The sequence below is a fragment of the Agelaius phoeniceus genome, chromosome 3 (genome assembly GCF_051311805.1).
Source record: "Agelaius phoeniceus isolate bAgePho1 chromosome 3, bAgePho1.hap1, whole genome shotgun sequence".
NCBI classification, from domain to species: Eukaryota; Metazoa; Chordata; class Aves; order Passeriformes; family Icteridae; genus Agelaius; species Agelaius phoeniceus.
This window is the reverse complement of record NC_135267.1, coordinates 65,706,949-65,729,118: the sequence shown is the minus strand read 5'-3', so window position 1 is coordinate 65,729,118 and position 22,170 is coordinate 65,706,949. Positions and strand designations below refer to the sequence as shown.

General features: G+C 40.6%; 1 protein-coding gene across 1 annotated transcript; it reads right to left on the bottom strand.

Annotated features, from left to right (window-relative positions):
• Positions 1–24: 24 nt before the first annotated feature.
• On the bottom strand, positions 25–19,123 carry IL20RA (interleukin 20 receptor subunit alpha). Its single transcript, XM_077175484.1, has 7 exons — positions 19,034–19,123; positions 8,256–8,354; positions 5,924–6,102; positions 5,084–5,259; positions 4,346–4,490; positions 3,663–3,802; positions 25–1,197 (listed from the first exon to the last, which is right to left on the bottom strand). Exons 2-7 carry the CDS (start codon positions 8,327–8,329, stop codon positions 289–291), a joined length of 1,623 nt encoding a protein of 540 aa, XP_077031599.1. The 5' UTR covers positions 8,330–8,354; positions 19,034–19,123; the 3' UTR covers positions 25–288.
• Between the last annotated feature and the right edge of the window lie 3,047 nt (positions 19,124–22,170).

Genomic DNA, 22,170 nt, shown 5'->3' with positions numbered 1-22,170 from the left:
GCATTCTCTGTAAAAATATTTATTTTAAAATATTTTTTCTTTTTATTTATTTAAAAAAAGAATACAACTTCACAACAATCATATTTTACACAAGAGGTTTGTGATTAATGTCATAATCATTTATATCACATCTGGAGACTTATAAATAACATTTAATGAATAAATTGTTAAAATGTGGTGGTTCCAAAAACTTCAAAACATTAAGACATGCCTGTTCCCCTGAGTCTACCACTCTATTTAGCAAAATAAACAAGATTTTGCACTTTTGCATATCTTAGAAAATTACTTTCAGTCTTCCATTTCTACATGAAGTCCCCACTGTTCCTTGAACTGCAGGAGATACATTTCTTGGTCCTTAGGTGATTCACCAGATACCCCTTTGTCATAGAGTCTGAGCAAAATTCCATCTTTGCCAGGATCATCATACTTGAATAGTCCTTCACACACCTGATTTTCAACACTGGACAAAGTAGGAATATACAGTCTTCCACTGTCAGGATCCCAATCAACTAATATGGTCTGCATACCTTCTTTCTCTGTGAGGCCCTGTGTGGTTTTTTCCAGCTGATGATAGGATGCCTGCCTAGACCTTTCAGTATCCAGGTCCATGAAGTCGATGTGGGTCTCACTTGGCAATTCATCTGCTGCATCAACCACCTTCAAATCAAGTTCCTCTGTTTTCTGTCCCAAACAAAGGTGTGCCACCCGTATCTCTAGCTGGGGAGAATATGGCTGTCCTCTTCCCATATCAACCAAGTCCCCCAAAGCAACCTCTGGCTCACCCTGTAGCCCCCCAGGGGCAGAAAACATCTCTTCTAGTTTCTGACCAGGGCTGAAGTCTTCAGTCCTTACATCATGCTCATACTCCACAACCTCTGCACTTTTATCTCTCCAAGTATTCTGTGTTCCAGACCGGCCATGAGACGCCCAGTTTCCAGTTTGGTTCCCTTCCACTAAAGTATCCTCTTTGAGTGAAATCTCTTCACATGAAAAATCAAGCAAATATTTTGCTTTCAGCACCTGTTCAGAAGGCAAAGCCCTCCCTTCAGTGTCATTGTAAACAGTGTTATAATGGGGACTTTCTGACAGACATCTGGATTCCTCACAGTCATCCCCATCAACAGTGATAAGGTTGAGCACCATTTTTTCACTTGGTATGAAAACCCATTCCTTGCATTTGTCAGTGTACTGCCACACCTGCAAAGTAAGAAATATATTGAGTGAAGTTTAATAAAAATACCATCTTGATGCTTCTTATACTACCTTATATTTTTAAAATATGTTAGACCTTATTAGGAGGTTATTTCAACTTAGGGAAGAAGAAAGTTCATCCTATAAACATTTATGAGTGTCAATATGCTCTCCTTTTTCTATTCTATATAATGTAAAACTATATTATAATCAGTTTTAATATCTCTTCCCTCCTCTTCCTGATGTCAAAATAATGGTTAGAACAATTCTGTCAGATACAAGTTTTGTTTCCAGCATAAACTCTCATGACTTTGGAGAAAACATCAGTCTTTGTTCTTGGACCAAGGATTACTGAATTTATTCCACTCCTTTTAACCAGTGAAGAGAAAATGTAGTCACAACCAGTTCCGACAAGCAGTGTCAGGTAACATGTTCATGTAGAACTTACAGAGAATAAAATAATACCAGGTTTTCTTTCAGAGAGGGAGCTACACATCAGGCTGAAGCACAGTGTACAGAGCCTGCACTGTGTAGTCTACCACAGGCTGCTTTTATGAATGGGTGCAAAATCATCAAATTAAACCGTAGGGATCTTTCTGAAACGAGTAAAATTTTTGACAGGAATCAACATTGTGTGGGTGTTGGTGGAGTGAATATGAAAAACAACCAGAAGGTGCATTTCAATGCTTTCAAGCTTGAATGGAAGACTAAGACCACTAATTGATGTACCAAGTAGTCTGAAAGGTTGCACAGGTCAGAAATGCTGGACCAAACAAACAATTTATTCCATGCCCCCCCAGCCACACAAGGTGCCCATGTGGAACAGTCTGTATGTTGGGAAAGCCAGAGAGCATCATTAAAATACCAGGTCTATATTCATTTGTTACCTTAACATTGACTGAATCCAGAGGTGGAGAAATCAAATTGAAGCTCCATGATGGTCATTAAAAAATTCCCAACATTCAAATTACATTTTTATTAGAGAAAAAAACTCCCAGAGTTAGGATTTTAGTCTACTACTGAGTGGGAATTTTTCACTAAGTAGCCCTTCATGCTCTTGGACTTTAAAGAGCTCTGTCCTGTTAGTTCCCCAAGAGACCAAGCTATCTCCCCATACCATGATCTGCATCCCAGGAACAAAACATAAAGAACAAGACAGAAACAGACTTTTTACAAAGGCCTGTAATGACAAGGGACAATAGTTTTAAAATGAAAGAGGTTCATTTAGACTGAATATAAGGAATAAATTCTTTATTGTGAGTGTGGTGAGGCACTGGAATATGTTTCCCAAGAAGCTGTGGATGCCCCATAAGGGCAAGTGCTCAAAGGCAGGTTGGACGGAGCTTTAAGCAACCAGATCTAGGGGCAGATGTCCTCACCCATGTCAGAGTGGTTGAACTAGGTACCTTTGAAGGCCCCTACCAACCCAAACCACTCTGTGATTCCACGGTCCTGTAATCCAACCAGTGCCCCCTCAAGAGCAGGAGGTATTTCTGTGCACATCTGAACACACTGCAGCAGTGGCTGCTCCAATCCTTCTGAGCCCTTCTGAACTCACAGTCCCTCTGTGAAGATTTCTCCTGTCACCTCTGCACTTGTCTAATCTTCCTCAGCAAGATCAGCATGTTGAAACCAACTCCCTTGTATCTCCCATCCCACGATGTCACGCAGGTTGGATTAACATTGAAGTCTGCATTCATTATTATAATTGCATGTTTATGGTTGAGCAAATTGCTTAAAGATACCTGTCAGAAAGTTCTGTTGAGCTCATGAGCTGGAAACCAGTAACATTTCATAGACTTTTAAGTATTCTTTCTAAAAATCAACAAATTTTGCAGCACTAAGAAATTTGAGAACATTTTTTTGCAAAAAGTGTATTTGGGCTGTCTACATAACAGAATGTGTTTGTACATTTTTGGGTGTTAGGAGATGGTACAGTATTTCAAAGTATTCTAGAAGTCCAGGTTAAATTTTCTGTATGATGCATATGTGTTAAATCCTTCACAATCACAATTAAATGGAAAAATCTTGTAATACCCAGTAATAGTCCAAGAAAACATCATGGTGTTTCTGTACTGCTTAATTGTCTTCCCTTCTTGTTTCCGAATTCAACAAATTAATAACTTCTGTTCAACTAACTTCACACAGTGCTTCATCTTAGATAAATTTACAGAGTTCTGACACCCTGACAGACCTAGTGACTTAAGTCATTGCTTATGGCAATGACTCTTCCAAAACCAATGGCTCTGTTCTGATCATTGCAAACTTGAGTTATTACTCTGTTTTTCTTGCATTTCTTTCAAGGGTCATTACCCTTGATGTGGCTTTCTTCTCTTGATCTCAGAGGCAACTAGAGCTTTTATTTGGAGTTAGCCACAGGTTCCGCCAAGCCTGCTTGGACCCCTGGAAAACACACAGCTCTGCTGGAGTGCCAGGGTTGGCAGTGACCTCCTGCAACAGAAGACACTCACCAGGTTTGTTGGATGTTTTTGTTTGTGGATGTGAAGATACTTGTGCACCCAATAGCATGCCAAAGAAATAAAAAGGACAGCCAGCATGGTAGGCATAATATATCCAAATGTGATTGTTATAGTCTCATCTTCTGTTTTATCTGTTAATAAAACAAAAGCTTTCATGGTAACAAACAACTTGTTAAGGTATGTGGACAGTAATGTGTGCATTCACCCCACTGCATTTTGGATACAGAATGCAAACGTTTTAGATAAACAAGGAATTTGCAGGAAATGAAAAAAATTATTTGAGTTGCAGGACAATTATTATTATTGTCTAAATGATAAATTAAATTCTATAAAGAAGTAATAACATCTCCCTTAGGTTCTCCTGTTGATAACTTCAGAATGACCCAGCTCTGCTACCCCCAAACAGCATTCAAGGAGAAAAAATATTCTCCATGCACTAAAACTCAAAGAATGCAGGTAATTTTCTTCAGAGGTACTGATGTACCTTCCAGTCAGTCCCAGCTATGCTTTATTAGAGGCAAAGTTTTCATTGGTACAACTGCACAGAGAAGGAAAAAATCATGCTAATTATCACTCTCAAAATGGATACATAAAAAACTCACAAATTCAATCACCGTGGTTTTTCTAATTTGCATCTTCTTTTTTTTTTTTTTAATTTGCCACCTCATACATACCTTTCAGTGTAGTAATGCAATGTTCTTTGGAAAAGGCACTGTCCAAAACTGGTGTGGGGACATGTATCTGTGCACTGACACAATAAGCGGTTCCACGTTCTAACCAGGGCACAACCAAGGTGTTGTTGCTGATGGAGAAGAACCACTGGAAGACATTAAAAATATTTTTCCTCCCTTAACTCCTGAGCTACAGAAAGGTCATGAACATACACATTTGCTAGAAAGGTTGATACTCTAAGAGCTGCCAGCTGCATCCTTTTCCTCTGAATGCAATCAACATTCAAGTTACTTGTTAAGTCACATTCTCTCTGATTATTTTCTCTTCCAATCAAAGATTCTTGTACCACCACTGAACAATTTCGTGCTTCATATGCATTAGGACCATCAGCCACTACTGGCTCACATTCCTGTGGTGATGTTGTATCACTTCAGCCCTGTTCTCACACACACACCCATGACAGGCATATGGTATGGTTCCACAAAATATTTCAAACTGGGATGTTCTGGAAAAGCCAGGAGCCTTAGGGTAATAGAATTTATGTAGACCTTGGAGTCCAAAGTAAAGTTATTGCTATATTTCCTGCACCTTTGTGAAAATAATGTCAACAAACCAGCCAAACAAACAAACACAACCAACCAAACCACATTTGTCTACTACAGGTTTGCTAATCTTGGCATTTCAAGAAGCACAGAGCACAGATTTAACAGCAGCAGTTCCACAGCCTTGTCAAAGCTTACCCGCTTCTTTGTTTTTTTGTTGAGGACAGACACATTGTACTGCAGGCCAGGATACACCTGAAGCAGAGATATGGATTCTTCCTCTGGACTTCTCTTCCACTTCTCAGGAGCAGTCAAAATGATTGAGATAGATCTGTCAGTAGAAGATACGCTTACCATGGGTGGATCTATTTTAGCTGGAAAAATGAACATGTACAAAAAGCAGTCAAATTCAGCAGAGGCACACTGGTTTGACCAGTTTCATCAAATTAATCATATTACATTTTTGCAATGACTGGGGGAGTCTAAGTAGAGCATTGAAAATTTTATTTATATTGGTAGAAAAATATTGTTTAGATAACTAAGAGGATTTTTACAGTAAGAAAGTGAACACTGACTTGGAACTTTGCCAAAGAATTCCTGTGACTTTACAGGATAAACAACCTTGAAACTCAATTTGCTAAAATAGGCTGAATTACCAGTATGTTCTTATCTGGCACAGATAAGAAATATTGGGCTCTAGATTATGCTTGCTGATTGGTTTGATAAAGCCTTTTCAAAATCAGAGTCATTTATACTGAGAATGTGCCACAGATTTTATTTGCCTTGAGTAAGGCTTTACCATAGCATTAAAAAGAATTCAGTATATACCAGACTATATATATATATCCAAATTCTGATTTTATTATTTCAATTACTTCTGTCAAAAGCAGAATATAAGAATAAATGTGAAACAACTGAAAAAAAATGTAACTTCATGCTAAAATTAAAATATTATACACTGTGAAGGCCCATGCAGTGTGAGCACACGTTGTTAATCAAGGCCATTGAACACCTGGCTGTGTGCTTAGCTCTCCTTACTGTCTGTTAGAGGGTTGAATCGTGTGGTCTCCATCCAGTCAGAGCATGCCCCATTTAGGAATGCTTTAACACTTGCATAGTATTGTTCTTCGTAGTCAGAGGTTTCACTGGAGAGGTCACACCATGTTCTGTTTATATTCCTGCATTCTGGCTTTTTAATCCATTTGCCAACACCGTATCTATATTGAAAAGAAAGAGAAAGGAGCTGTACAAAAGCTATTTCCAATACATTAGTCACCTCATAATATAATTTTCTCTGTTTTAATATGGCTGATAAAACAGTTTCTGTGTTTAGCAGAAATCTGAAATTTCAAGGAATCCCAGCTTCATCTGAGATGAAGAGCAAGACTTCCACACGTTTTTAATGAAATATAAATTAGAATAGGCCTTATCCAGAAGAAGCCAGATGAAACTAACAGGGATGTTAGTGACACCAACCTAAGTCAAAGTTTGCCTGTACAGAGCACAGATCTCTCAACATCAGTCTCCACAGATTTAGCCTAAATTCTAAACACACAATAATTATTTATATGGATAATTATTTATATGGAAACAAAGAGTCCAGTCAGAATGGTCAGTGACACATCCTCAAGTATGGACACAGATGATGCTCAGAGTCTCCAAGATGAATGACAGGAGACTACTCATTCCTGCCTGACCCCTCATTTTCTAGTTTAACAGAAAGACACAACTGGAACACAATGAACTTCAAAACCCTTCTAGTTGAAAAAAAGGCCATATATCTGTTACCAACAATGCCTTGTTGACCAAGATTTTCTTGGAAAATTCCTGTTCGGATTTGCTCAGACATTCCTGCTCCTTAAATTCACACTAAGAATTCCCCCTTTGGCTGCTAATTAGTAAGGATATGTGGCAGCTTCTGCCAGATCGCTTACCAGCATTTTCCTATCTCAAGGCCTTCCTCTCCTGGATGGGCAGAGGCACCTGAGTGTTTTTGTGCTCAGTGAAAGATGGAGATGGCCATACCTATGGCGACAGACTCCTCATGGACCAGCTGGCCCTTTAGGGTCAGGGCAGCCAGTTCTCTCTGAACATTTTACCTCCCATACAAGTTCTGGTTAATTTCTTGCAGTAACCAGGAGGGGGTGGAGCCTGGAGCTCTGTGGGCATGGCCAAAATCCTAATGCTATTAAGATGCCATCTTTTGTCGATTCTAGGGACACAGAAGAAGGACTCTCTCTCCATTCCAAGAAGAAAGGTGTTCCTTTCCCATGCAGGAAGCGTGGCGGATAAAACTGGTGTGTTGGTAAAACTGGTCCTGACCAGAGGGAACTGTTTGGGTGGCATGGGTTGAGCTCTGCACTCTCTCTTTTGTACATTTTTATCATTAATATTGCTGCTGTCACTGCTCATTGTCTTATCTCATTGCTGTTTCCAGTAAATGGTTCTTATCTCCGTGTGTGATCTTTGCCTTTTGTGCTTCCAGCTGGAGGTGGAGGGGAAGCAAGTGGCACCACGGTTTTTTTCAGCAGAACTCCTGAATTGGAGAACACCATTCCTAAACCATGACAATAATTATCATTCACTCTGTAATTGCTGAGCACTCTTAAGTTACAGGAAACTTCTAGAGATTGACATTCATTTTACTGTTCTGAAAATGTTCCTAGATTGAGGGAAGTGTAAATGTTAGAGGTAAAGATTAGAGTCTGTCACTGCCCTTAAAACGTCTGTCACTGGCCTTCAGAATGACACTGTGCTCTTTCAGTGGGAATAAAGGAAATAGAGTCTGGTTCTCATGCAAACTCCTTGATACCCTACTAAGGTGCAGACCTTGACAATGTAAGGGCCTGATTCCAACCACAATACTTGGTTTTGTACAATGTTCGGTAACATCAGTGGATTTTATCCTAGAGAGGCTTGCTGGATCAGAATAAGTCTGGGGGAGTGGGTCTGTCAGGAAAGAGCAATGACACACTGAGTATTATTAATATCGATTGAATCATACATCTCCATATCCATTTAAGTGTGTACAGAGGGTGTATGACACATACCAGTCCACAGCAGTTATTCTTCATCCTTCTCTCTCATTTTAGGAGGAATGCCTCTGAAAGCTTCCATAGTACTAGAATGTTGCTTCCTACACTTCTTTCATGGGAAGAATATCTCCTTACACACTGTTTAACTTAGGGTGAAGTAAACAGTGCCAGAAGCAGAAATTAAAAAATACACTGCTTAAGTCTAGCTCACACTTTAGTTCTTTCTTTACTTAATATCAGCAATACTTTCCATGAAGCTGGGTTTTCATGTTAAATTATTATTTAAAATGCTAAAATAAAAGTCAGTGGGAGATAAAATAAACAAGCCAACTTACACTGTATATTTCACCTTGTAGAGTACTCCGTCACCTGTGCCTTCTGGTGCTGACCAGTGAAGGACATTCTTCATATTTAGAGATTCAAAATGGACATTCCTAGGGTTGGGCAAAGAACAATACAACTCTCCTGAGAAAGAAAATAAGAAAGGAACAACATGCACTAAGAATCAGCAAATGCATACACTCCCAAAGTAGCCAACACAGTTATTTTTAAAAAGTTATCTTTTTTAGCATTCAAAGCATAATATGGTTGGCTGTGGGAAATCAATTTTTTTACAAGTGTCCCTACCTAGTGCAGTCTTAAACTCCATCTTTACAAGTGTGTTTTTTCTCTAGCAAAAATTGCTTTGCCATTTATGGCAGGCATGGAAATATTCAGGGACTGGAAGCTAAAACTAGAAAGGCTTGGCCTAGAAGAGACACACATTTTTAAAATTACAACTGTATTTGAATATCAGAAAAATTGAACACTGAAAATTTAAAAAATATCCTTAATACTTTACTAGAATCTTCTTGTAGCTGAGTGGATTTTTAAAAGGCAAACCAGACATTTTAGAAAAAGACACACAGAATGTACTGCAAATATAGCTTTACAAACTGAATTATGACTTTGGAGAATTGGACTGGATGACCACAATAGCCCCAGTGTCATTTGACCATCCCTTTTGATTCTCTAGAAAGTCAAAAGCAAACATCTACTGTAAGGTCACACATCTAACTTGCTGTTCATTGCACCAGCTTTTGAAATTAATAAACAGGCAAATTTCGGTATCCTAAGAACACAGTTTTAGATCTTTCTGATAGCCACCTCTAATCTAATAAATGTCATGAAGGTGCCCACATTGCTAAATTGCTTGCAAAACGAAGCCTGTGGGCCCAGGGGAAGAGTCCCAAGCTCAAAGTTATGACTCAAGCCTCAGCTATTCCTGCCGTGCTCTGGGGGGAGCAGCCCTGAGCTGCCATTGCTGGGAAGGAGCTTCTCATTGCATGCAGCCACAAGAGCATGATAGGGAAGAGAAAAAGTGACCCTGTGGTTTTTCAGGACTTTTCAAAACCCTTTAATCTCCTTTTCCAGGAATGCAATTCTAGTTCTTGAGATAACAAAATGAGGCAAAGAAAATGGGAAATAAAATAAACCTGTTCAAATGAATAGTCCTTGAGCTGTTACTTCTGTAAGCAGACCTTAGGGTATTTTTGTAGTATATTTTGCTATTACTAGAGCAATAGTGTTCATCCTCCTGTATACATAAATATAGCTGCTTTTGTAAGCAAAAGTCACCACCATTTTCCTGATTAATGTGCAGACTTGTATCTGTCTTTGGGCCAAAGAGTAGAAGATTTTTTTCTCTTCAATACATTTATTAAAACAATCTCCTTGCAGTTCTGTAGAGACCTATTACTTCAAACTGTCTCAGTGCAAACTCTTGGTTTTCCAAGCCTCTAGCTGCTCATTAAGGCTGCACGGGTATATACATTCATCTCTATCTTCAGATCACAATACTGTTCATCTAAGGTATTTCTAATGCTGCTCTCTTTTATCTTTAGCACTTAGACAGCTTCCATTCAGGCTTCCATTTTCTAGTCAGAGAACAAGTTTTGTCAGGTATAGTCCTTAGGGCAAGCTTATCTATTTACAAAAACTAGAAAGTCCCATTTCCTTGACACTTGGATGCAGAAATGTCCCATGATAATCAGCCTGTAAGACCTCAAACTATAGGCTTGGTAGCAACATAAAAAAAGTTTCAGGATGCCAGGGGATATAAAAGCAGCAATTGGAATTCTCCAGGAGTTTGCTTTATTCTAACACTTGCTTCCAAGTGGGAGATACAGAATCTAGAAAATCAAAGGTTTTCATTTCACCTAAATAAATGTCCTCTGCAATTGCTTTAAGTGAATCCAAATGTAAAGATGAAGCTGACCAGGAGAGATGAGAAAGTTGTTTGCCTGAACCTTTCCATATTTGTCCACCCTTATTTTAAAACATTTGTATTCCTCAAGCACATTTTAAAGTAGTAAGAGTCAGTAAGAGTGAGTTTGGCTGTTACATTAAAACATTTTTCAACTATTAACATGCGAAACTGGCTCTTTGACATTTTTAATATTTTTTTAAATTTTAATTTCTCTCCTCCCACTGTGGTTTCTGCTGTGGTAAATGAAGTTTCAAAACACAAACACTGACTGCAGCAGAGGAGCCAATCTCAGCATGCAGAAGCCACAGATTATATCTTTACAAGATCTAAGCATTACAACACTGCTGGTGTGCTCCCACCTACCCCAGCTCAGTGAGATTTGGAAGGCAAAGGGACTGAGACCGTTAACTTTCCATGAGATGCAAAAACAGAGATTTGGTTTCTATTTCTGGTTTTACCCCTTTAATAAAAGGCTCCTGCCCTTACAATAAATTGTGCAAGTTAGTTATACCACAATTCTGCATGTGTAAACAAGAATAAAGCTACCATACTCTCCTATGTCTCCAGGAAGAGTTAAGAATGAAGTCCTTCATATCTATTTGGTGATTGATAGTATCAGGAGGCATGTGTAGAGAATAGATCATACATAGAGCTTGAATGTTCCACAGTTGTCAGTCAGGAAAGAATTCAAGTATATGCAACAGCTGCATGTCTCAGTCTTTTAACCTGTCTTCAGTCTTTTAGTTTCTAGTCTTTAAACACATGACTTCCTGTCATATTCTGATTTTATTTCAATTTATCGGGATTCATGGCATAGGTGTCGCATAGAGCATTTTCAGTTTGCACTGGCCTAAGAGCAGGAATCAGTCACCCATGTTGCTTTGCTAGGTTTAGTCTGTCACAGTGATTGCTAGCTATGGCTGTCATTCACTTTCCATTTCACTTTTTGTTTTTAACAGCTACATCACTTCATTAAATCATTGAATGGGAAAAAATGAAACCCTTATTACTGTCTTTGGAAAGGCTGTAAATCAAACTTTGAGTAAAATCATTGTTTACATCTTCACGACTGACACCTGGACTGGAAATAAAGTAATAATACAGGCTTGCAACCTTCACCACAAGGAACAGCCAAGTCCTGTTCTTAGAACAAGCTATAGTGAGACTCTCCAAAACAGACGTGACTTAGCCTGAAAACACCTTTGCACGTGAGTGAAAAACCCCACTGACGTCAGTGACATTACTCACATGAGTAAAAGTCTGCATGGCAGGTGCTTCATCTTCTCTTTATGAAATCACCAGCCAGGTTTAAAAACCTGGTCAGTTTTAATCACATAGAGCTCCCTGCCAAGTATATGCCTTGCTCAAGTCAGTACTGTTCAAAGCTCAGTTCTGGTTATAGCCACATCTATCTACACACATGCACAGACACATACATACGGACACAAGGATAAACACACACAAATTCCATGTGACAACCATTCCCCTTTCAGTGCATCTGTGTTTTACCTGCTAGGAGGTCTCCCTGCCTGTCTTGCTGACAAACAGCTGTGTTTAATGGCAGTGCTGCAGAACAAATACAGCTGCAACTACACATGTCCTCTGGCTCTAAACAGATTTTTTAGTTTTGCACTTCAGTTGGGTAATCCAGCAGCTGCAAAGCATACAAATATATAAATACAGAAAAATTTAGATTATTTTTTCTGTGCAGTGGCAAAAATGTTTGGGTGGGGAGAAGGCAGAGGACCCACTGAAAGCTGACCTGTAGGTATCCAAGTGCCTCCTGTGTGACCACTGCTGTTTACTGTAGCCCTCTCAAGCAGTGTGATCATCTGCTGTTTTTACTGTGGCATGGCACAGAGGTGCAAACACCAAATTATCCAATCAAATACAGCAACAAAGAAGATCACAGAACCTTCTAGACAACTGCAGGACACAATTTAAGACACTGAGTGATGTGGAAAGCATTAAGATAGAAAGATGAACCTTACTGCAACAGTCTTGCTACTCACAGTAGTAAAAGCCATTAACTCCTCCCCTACAGTCATCTCAGAATTCAAAAGAGGAACTGCTCTAACTGCTTTTCTGACAATGGCAGAGACTTGGGCTTCAACTGTGGTCATATTTTCTCATACAGAACTGTGGTCATATTTTCTCATACGGTGGCCCTTGGGAGCACCTCCAGTGGAAGGAAACCTTCGTGCTGGGTACCAAATTAGTGGGCACCACTGCAGCTGTGCCTCAGCATTTGCAGCTGCTGCTTCAACGCCATGGATTGAATCCTCACTTACACACCTCAGAGAGGGGACAGCATTTTAAACAGGCTGAGTCCCTGATTTTCCTTTTCCCACTGGTAGCTTAGACCCACCAGTGAAGCATCAAGCAATTAAGGATCACTCTAGGATACAATGCTTCTGGCAACAAATGCTCTAAGCCACTGGTCTTTCTTTAGTCTTTCAGTTCAACTTTGGGTGACTTCCATCATATTCCTATGACATCTTGTTTGCTCCTCCTATGCTATTGATCTTCATTTTTTGAGGCATTTTTTCTCTTTTCTTTCTCCAGCTCATCTGTTTTGATGGTTGTGTTCTTGGTGAAAAACAGTCCCTCAAACACATGGCTAAGTATACATAAAAATTAAAATGGTCGTACTCAGAGCAAATGTCCATTCAGCATCATGTTCAGTGTTCTTCACAAGCAGAGTGTTGGGGCTGTCCTTTCTGGTACATCTCCAGCTCCAGGAAAGTCAGCACTGGCCATGCAGGAATGCAAGGGAGTGCACCAAGTGCTAAACAGGGGGACTGAGCCAAAACTGGAGATCATAAGTTACACAGAGAAAGGGAAACCCACCAAAGCCAGGAATACACTTTAGCCAACTTATTACTTACTCATCATCTTAGCAACAATTTAAACAAATAAGTAAACTTGTTAAAAATTAAGCGATCCTGAAAGTTTTCCTCTGTGCAGATTCTTTTAGACTCAAGCTTACCAGACCAAATAATGAGGAAGAGAAGAAAGAGCAGGAGGAGGACAAGGAGGAGGAAAGGTACAAAGGAGCCATTACAGCTCAGCTGCCTTTCTCATGGTGGGTTGCTGGAACTCTGGTGTTGCAGGGTGTGAAGTCAGGTTAATGAAACCCTCTGACTTGAGTGGTACCGGTGGGAATGCGGGGAGGAGCACAGAGGTGATTTCCTGTTCAAGTCATAGCAGCACTCGAGAGCTAACCACAAAGCACACTCTGTTCTCCCACAGGAGGAGCCCATCGCTCCCACCACAGCCTGTTCAGAGGGGGGAGGAAAGACAGGGACAGAAAGGCAAACATAAGACTGCATGGAAACCAGGTGGTGGAGCAAATGGAAAAACTTGAAGGAAGAGGTGGGGAAAGATGGGAGAAGGATGAGACTGGGACATGTAGGGTTTGTTTTTCAAGAAATGGGCAAGCTGCCATTGGAAACAGGTGAGCCTGAGGAGGTAATTTCGTCAGTGTGAGTGGAAATACAACCAGAAGAACTGCAGATACAGAAGTGGGACTGAAGCTGTGGCTTGCTCTGACAGTCCATGGGAAGCCTTGCTGTTATTTATCCAAACCATGCCCTAATTAACCAAAAACACTCCTAAAGAGAATATTGGTCAAAGGACATTTCAGACTCAGTCCAGAAATACCCAGCTTCAGAAAGGAGGAGAAAGTCTTCCCAGTCCATTGAAGGCTTGTTAGGAGACGGCTGGAGAGGACCATGGCAGGTGACACCCATTCCTTTTTGCTACCATGTATGAAATAAAATAAACCAAATTTTCTTTCCACTGAGTTGAAAGTTTGCAAGTACAAGAGCAGAGCTCCCGTGCCCTGCAGCAAACACCTTTGCTTGATGCACTCCAGCAGGTAAAAGTTATTGTAAGGTATGTTTTCTATTAATTCTGTGTGACCAATACTGGCCTAAAACAAGCAAACAAGGTAAGTGAAATTCAAGGTGGGCTTGTCTTAAATTAGTCACAGCCCTTTCAAGGCTTTCAGAGTTGTAATCTGACTGAGGTGCTTTGTGCTTCATAGTTTGATTTGCTTCCAGTGTGGTTCTTTTGGTTTTGTTTTTTAATTTAAATGGAAAGAGGCTTTGTTAAGTTTAGCATACAGAACCATTTTTTGTCAAAAAGAACTACATTAATTTTAAAAGCCCAGTGATGACACAATGCCATGACATGATAGCTGTTTTTATTTGAAATACTAAAAATTGCCTGACTGTTTAGTGTTTAATGTTGAGCTTTTTCTTTTCTACTTTGAACATGTTTAGCACTCCCAATTTATTACTGCTTAGATCAATCACATTGAACAGCCAAGAAAATGCAAGCTTAGTTAGAATACCTCTGATATCTTATATTTGTTTTTCAAAGTATCCAAGAGTTACACTTTCTATTTGAAATGTTGTAAAAATTATGCTCTGTGACAGTTATCAGCCAAATTTCCATACACCACATTTTGGTACGCTCCTAATCCATCTCTGCATAAAATATCTATCTTTTACATATAAACTGAACCAAAATTATGTTTGGCTTTCATCATTCAGCACTGACTAACTGCTATTAGGCAACAACAGTCCAATTACAACTAACAGCATTATATTTATTGCCTAATAGATGTTGCTCCTTGCTCTGTGACCAACTGATGGCTTTTCTAGAAAAGGGATTTTGCTTTTCTTGGGAGTCAAAACAATTTTAATTCATGAAATCCACAATTCTGAATCCATATTTTGCCTTGGACAGGAGATTGAATGCAAGATTGATGGGGGATGAGTACTTGCCTTTCTTTATGAGGGAAAGGCAATCCTAAGAAGATGAAAGTTGAACACCTTCTGCACCTGAGATCTGAGAGGAAGGACCAACACTCCCAGAAAGCTTGTAATGCCTCACCTCCCACAGGAAATGCCTCTGGGAAGGAACTATTTGCAGAGAACTCCTGGGGCACCCCTCCATTGGTGCGAGACTGAACAGAAATATGGTGCCTCTAAGCAATATCCCAAGTTACTGGCACACCAAGTACAAAGAAAAGAGCTGTATGCCATTTTAAATTCTATCTAGGGATAGTCCTGAGTTCCAAAGTTCAGGCTCTTACAGAGTTGAGCTTCTTAAAATACAGGAGCTCCTGTTTGTCTCATAAAGGGTGGCTTTTCTCTCTCTTACTTGCAGATAAGCAATAAGACTTCTCGGGGAGAACTCAATCAGAAGAAATCTGTACAAACCAAAACTACAAAACCAAACATAAACAGGAACTACACACACACACACAAATGACTTATCCTAACCACTTGCTTCTGTTGGAATTAAGATTATAAAGGTCACTAGACAACAAGAGCCACAGAAAGGAATGGTTCTGAGCTACAGTGGTGAACCTGAGTGTTTGCACAGGGAACTGCAATGCACATCTAAGTTTTGGGCTTTAATCACAAATCCCAGCAGTGTTGGAAGTGCCTCTATGGAACGAACTGCCTCCTTTAACCATTTCCATCTCTAATTATCAGGCAATAAGAATTTGAGGAATCACACACAAAGCCAAGAACTAGGGCTAGATTGCAGTGTTGTCTAGAACAGCCTGGCATGAGATTGGAAGCTGGAGATGAGGAGGTAAGGATGAGCCTTTCAGCTATATCAGCTCCTTCATGTACTGCACTTCTCCTTATGCCAATATCCATTTTTATTTATTTCTATGTTACATTTACTCCTCTTCCCTTCACAGTAGCAGAGAGCAAGGAAATACTGTGCAAAAACACCAAGATCAATCCCTCCATATACTTCCACTCTTATAACTGAAGGTTTATGCTCTCTCTGGTAAACACACAGATTATCACCAACACACATGTATTTCAATCCTGCAAAGTATATAGACATGCACTATGTTTTACAAAATACTATATACACAAAATTTTCAAGCCAAGAGTTCAAAAAATCATTCTATTTTACAATTTTTTCCTCTACTGCTTTTCCTATCTCTAGCCTTTTATTCTGTATTTCCCAGAACAACTTCAAAAGAGCTGTTTTGTACATTCCAGTACAGTTCTAGTAACTGTGAAAGAAAACACATAGAAATTTGTTTAAAGGGAGGCCAGAAGCTGCTTTTTAAACTACTACTTATTCGTAAAAATATGACAAAGTGGAATATGAAGGATGTAAATTAAATCAGGTGTGTCAATGCAGAACAAGCAACTTACACTGCTATCAGAAAACATTAAAAAGGTGAAACTTTCAAGGTATATGAAATGTAGTTGATATAGCCACATATCAGTTCCAGTGGGAATCTAAGCCTGGATGTATGCTAGCAAGGACTGCAACCCAGTATAAGCAGGTCTGTTAGATTAAAATGTTTGTGCTGAGAAAACCTTGTCTACATTATATACATTTCAGGTTTTTGCATTTTAACATTGGGCCAGCTGTACTTGCACTCGATACATTGATGAAGCACATCTTCAATGCCAGCTTCATCCACAAGAAATCAAATTCCAAGACTGTGTCACAATACAGACAAAAATACAGCAAAAGAAATTATTGAGATTTGCTTCAAAATCACATACCTTACGTGAATGAAAATAGTAATATATGCCTTAAATAAATCAAAATGCTTCTAGTTTTGCAGGACAGCATTAAGGCTCATTTCCCTTTCCTCAGAATAAGGATACACTATAGTAGCAAGTGCATTCTTTCTTCTGTATGGATCTACAAGAGAGAGACAGGACTCTACGAGCCAAGGATTTCAAGGTTTCTGTAACTGCAGAAGAATGTAGTTAGGGAAACGTCCCATAAAAGCAAGCAGAAGGATTTAAGATGAAGCTTGCTAAGTTAATAGACTAGTATTCTACCACTTAGAAAACTCAGGCTGTTCCTTCATATCCTTATCAGTTCCCCACAAAAATTGCTAAACACTTCCATGTGGTAAAGAGAAACATGCTTGAACATGCTTGAACATTTCTTGATCCCACTGATTTTTAAAAAAATCCATTTTATTTTTCATTTTCTGCACTTTTTTATTTGTTCTAGAGTACAGATTTTTAAATGGTTAAGTGAAACCGATTCATAAAAAACCCCAGTTGCAATGACAAAAGAAATTTTTATCCTTGCTCAGATAGTCTGTTAGGTACAGTTCATAGACAGCAGGGCCTGAAAACAGTTAGAGACTGCTGGAACAGTAGGTGTGATCCAGAAAGGGTAAAATCATACCCACTAACACATCACAATGAAAACAAAAGTTGTTTTGCAAAGGTCAAGCTATAATTTAGCATTTAAGTGCTGCTGCTGGGGAGTTCAGAAAGTTACTTGACAAGAGATCCTAAGGAGACAGGCACAGATCCCGTAAGATGTAAGAATCTGAGTCTGCAAAGTCCTGCTGTAAAACTGCTTTATGTGGTACTTGGGTCCTGGTTTCTTCTGTTGGAACAAAGAATCCAAAGGGGATTCCTCAACCTATTACTTTACTCCAGAGACATCACACTATGTCAGTTCTACACTTCATATAATTTCTTCCATTATTAGCAAAATACTGCTAACATTTACTGACATTCATGGTCTCACACTGAAAAAGATGAAAATGGAAGCTCTAAGCCTTCAGTGAAAGGCACAGCTCTCCCTTCCCTGCTAGTATTGCTGACTGTCAACAAATCCCTGAAATCACATCCACGTAAAACCTCAGGAATGTGCAAACAGATTCCCTTCTGCCTTGAACAACCACTAGACAAAGGCAGCATAACCCCCTGGACATTTTTCTAAACTTTCCTTGAATCAAAACCAGTAGTAAACACATTTTAAAAAGTTTTTTTTTAAAGGGTAACTGAATGCCAGTTGTACAGATTTTCCACAACACTTGCACTGATGACCATCAAACTAAAATAAGATGAAAATTATGTGGTCAGTTACTTAAAAAGAAGCTGGCATTGATACCTCTGAAAGCAACTCAAAATCACTGATGCATATTGGAGTAGTTTATCAAAAGAGTTAGCAGGGACACAGTACTTAGTGGTGCTTGAAGGCATTCAGGGTGTGGAGAACTCTCCTCACTACCTTCCAGCTCTCACAAGATCAGAAAGTTTTGCTGTGGAGTTAAATGGGATCAGACTCTGCATTTATGCATTGAGTTTTGGAGGCAACACTTGTAGCAGAGAACAAAAGCATTAAAGCAGAGTAGGTTTCTTAGATCTGCTAACCCCTCCAGTGCCTTGCTCCGTTTTTTAACTGGGGATACACAAAAAAAAGAGAAATAACATATGATTTTAACAGCAGCAGGTGACTCCCCCTGCACACACGGTCCAGGCTCATTCCCACTGCGTAACATCCTTGTCCATGCGAGACAGTTCGCTCTTTGAGCTGCTCCAGCTGCCACCTTTTTTGCTCCCTCTCTCTCCCTCTCGTGCTTGGATGCCACCATATGATACAGTCAGGAGGTGGGAGATGGGACTGGGAGCCACTCAGGACAGTAACCCACCAGCTGAGTATCTCTGCCAAAACCCCACTCTGACTTTTGGGTTAATCTAGCGCTTGACTGCTCAGTTAGACTTCTGAGGGTGGTGCCTGTCAAACAGAAAAGAGCCTAGAAACACCAAAGGTATTTGGGGAATTACCCAAATGGGTATAATAAGAACTATCTCAAGATCATGCTATCAACTTAGAGCTGACAGCAAAATCAATGCAGAGCTTCGTAAAACCGAATTCCAGCTTAATTACAGAGAAAAGGAAAAGATGAAGCAACTTTACAGAAATAGCCAGCTCTCCTCCTCCAGCCAAAACCACGAGCACCAAAGGCGCGGCTGTCTGGGGCGGACGGGAGCTGCGGGAGCAGAGTCCCGGCTCGCCCGCCCAGCCGGGCAGGGATGCTGGTCCCCGAGCACCCACCTGTGCGCGCCGCGGGGCTCGGTGGCAGCAGCAGCGACAGCAGCGACAGCAGGGACAGCGCCAGCAGCCCGGCGCCCATCGGGGCCGCATCTCCCGGCCCGGGGCGCCCCGCGCCGCGCAGGGGGCGGGCAGGGCCGGGCAGGACCGGGCAGGTGGGAGGAGGGAGGTGGAGCCGGGCGGTGCCGCTCCCGCGGGGCCGTGCGGGGAGGAGCTGCGGGACGCGGGGAGCGCCCGGTGACGCTGCCGCGACCGCGTCGTGCCACCCCGACACCGCCTCCAAGCTGCGGGGTGATTTCTCCTGCATCCCTCAGTGCTTCCACTGATGAATAAGTCTCCCTCGAAACCACCGTAAGACGTGAGTGGGATGCTCTTGCATACCCCTTTTTTTTTTTTTTTTTTTTTTTTTTTTCTTAGAGAAGCTGAAGGCTGATGTGGTACATCACTGAGTGTTCAGAGATACGAATTTCCCCACTACTTGGCATTTAATTGTGTATTTGAAGATGGAAAGAGGCTATGGAGTCTCCATTCTTGGAGACGCTCAAAATCCATCTGACAGAGCTGAGCATCCTGTTCCACCTGACCCCGGTTGGAGTAGGGGGGCTGCAGAGGCACACTCCCACCTTAGCATCTCTGGACTCATGAGAAATAACATGTTTTTGCTGCTAACAGAGCTCCCGCTGAGGGTGGAGCTGCTCAGTGCAGCCCTCACTGAGAGCAGGAGGTGAGGGGACCTGAAAGTGTGCACACTGTGCTCGTGGGTGCTAAATACTTGGGGAGGCTCTGGCAGCAGAAGGTGCTGAGATATCAGCCCTTCTTCCCTTAGATGGACCTCTGCCAGCTTCTTTCCTGCCAAATGACCTGATTTGCTGTCCTCCCACTTGTTACATTCCCTTCACATTTACCTTCTCCATCTTGGCAAACTTTTGCCAGTTTTTATTCTCTTAGTCCTTTCATCACCAGCCACTTCCCTCAGGCCTTTCTGTATAAAAGGATTATTATGAAAACAAGAGCCAGGTATCAACAAAACTGCTACAGATCAATGCACTGAAGTGATGGTCAGCTTGGGTTGACTGGTAAAACAAGAGGCTGTGTTTGGAAATTATTGTCTTGCTTGTTTATCTAATTCTAATTTGCAGAAGATGAGAAACTGTACATGGTACATATATAGGGTAATATATATTGTATGTATATATATCCATATAGACATTTACACTATAGTGAATCTCCTCACGGACCTCTCTCCCCAGTTGCTGTTTCTGTGTGTTCTACACTGGTTTCTCTCCTAATTAGCAGACTCTGTCACTCTGTGTCTTCCCTGCAATTCCTGCTTTTTTGCCTCTTGTGCTGTTAGGAAGGGGATACTTGGTGCCTTTTTCTGGATACAGAATCCCACTCTGAAAGTGTGGTGAGAAAATGAAGTTTCTAGCCCCAATTCTGACTCCACAGACAAAAGAGCTGTTCAAAGTTCAAAGCCATGGTCACAAGGCAAGTAATCCTGCTTGGTCATGGCCTTAACTGTACATACAGCAAGTGATGAGAGGACCCATTGTGAGTTCAGGTACTCATCTGGATGGTGTCTCTCCTCTCAATAAATTTTCACCAGATTTTCCCAAAGGCTTTGATGACACTGCTTTCTCTAACTGGAGATGTTTCCACATTCAGCTGAAACTTCTTGCACTCTTGTGGATAAATGGCATTTTAAGCAGATGTTGGGAGAGGAGGCATTCCAGTTGTTCTTTTATTCCTCTACCCTTGTTCTTGGAAATGTCCCAGCTGACTTAGGAAGACTGCAGCCTGGCTTTAGACTGGAAACTTTGTCCCAAGTGGCTGAAGTTTCTGAGTATTATAAAGAGTAAAAGTAGCCCCTCAATTTCAGTGTCTCATTTTTTTTTATCTTGAAGAGAAAAATTAATACCCTTTTCCTGACAGAGTTTAGAACTGCCAATATGATTTGCGATCACTTCTGCTTCCATCTTCACCCATGACAGTGGAGTTTGATCTTTTTCCTCTCCATCTCTAAATTTTTTGTCTAAAATAAAAGACATATATAAGAAATTAATGATAGAATAATCTCATTTAAGCAGGACAAGATCTCTCTCATTTACATTACAGCAAATTTGCATATAGCCCTTAACTTCCACAGATTTACTCCAGATTGATTGTACACAAGAGTGGTTAGGAGCAGAATTTAACTGCTCTACAAAGTGACTAAAAGATTGAAAAGGGTAAAGAATTTATTCTTTAGTATAAAAAAATAGTTCAATAAGTATACTCAGCTGTACAATGGAAAAACTCAGAAGAATATTTAGGATTATGTATCATAAATGTTTCAAAAAAATCCAATCCTTGACATTTTGATTTATTCTCCTTTTTAGTTGGGTGTTGAAATGGTGTTGCGATAAGCTTCTGCCTTTGTCAACTAAGTGTGAGAAAGAGATGATAATCTTTCCTGATAAGATGCTATGTTACAGGTGTTCAGGAACAGTTTACTTGTCCAAGGAATTTGCTGGCAGACATGCGAGGTTTTGTTCACCTGACATCCTTAGCCCCAGAAACCCAGCAGGAGGGAGGAAATTCTGTGTTTGACAGGGTGGGGAGTGTTAACCAGTGTAAGACCAGCTTGATTGCATCAATCTGGGACTGCAAGCGCCCTTTTTGATTTTCTTTCTCTTTCCCTGATCACAGGAGCTGCAGTTGAAATCAAGCCATAGTTGTGCTTTTCAACAATCTCCCTCTCATCCTCAGTACTGTTCAAATTTCTGAGAAATATGTTTACTTTGCAGAACAGTGCACACACAGCTTTTGGCTCCAACACTACCTGTAATCCCAGGCTCCTTTCTCAGTCTCAGTTGCTGTTGGCAATTTCATTGGAAATTTGCCTGAGTGCGGGCTGGCAGTGTCTGGCCTTGTGTTTCTGCCAATTGATGGTGATATGTTGACTATGCTTGGGTGGTGACTGAGCTGGGTGTGTTAGCAGGTGAAGAGTGAGGTAGATGGACTGCACAGATATTTCTACAGACCATATTTATTGTCTGCAAGCAATAAGAAAAGCCCTGTTTGGACAAAATAGAGTTTCAGTCAAGATCATCACATCCTAGATGCATCCCACTGGATGGGCCTGCTATCAGTGAAGACAA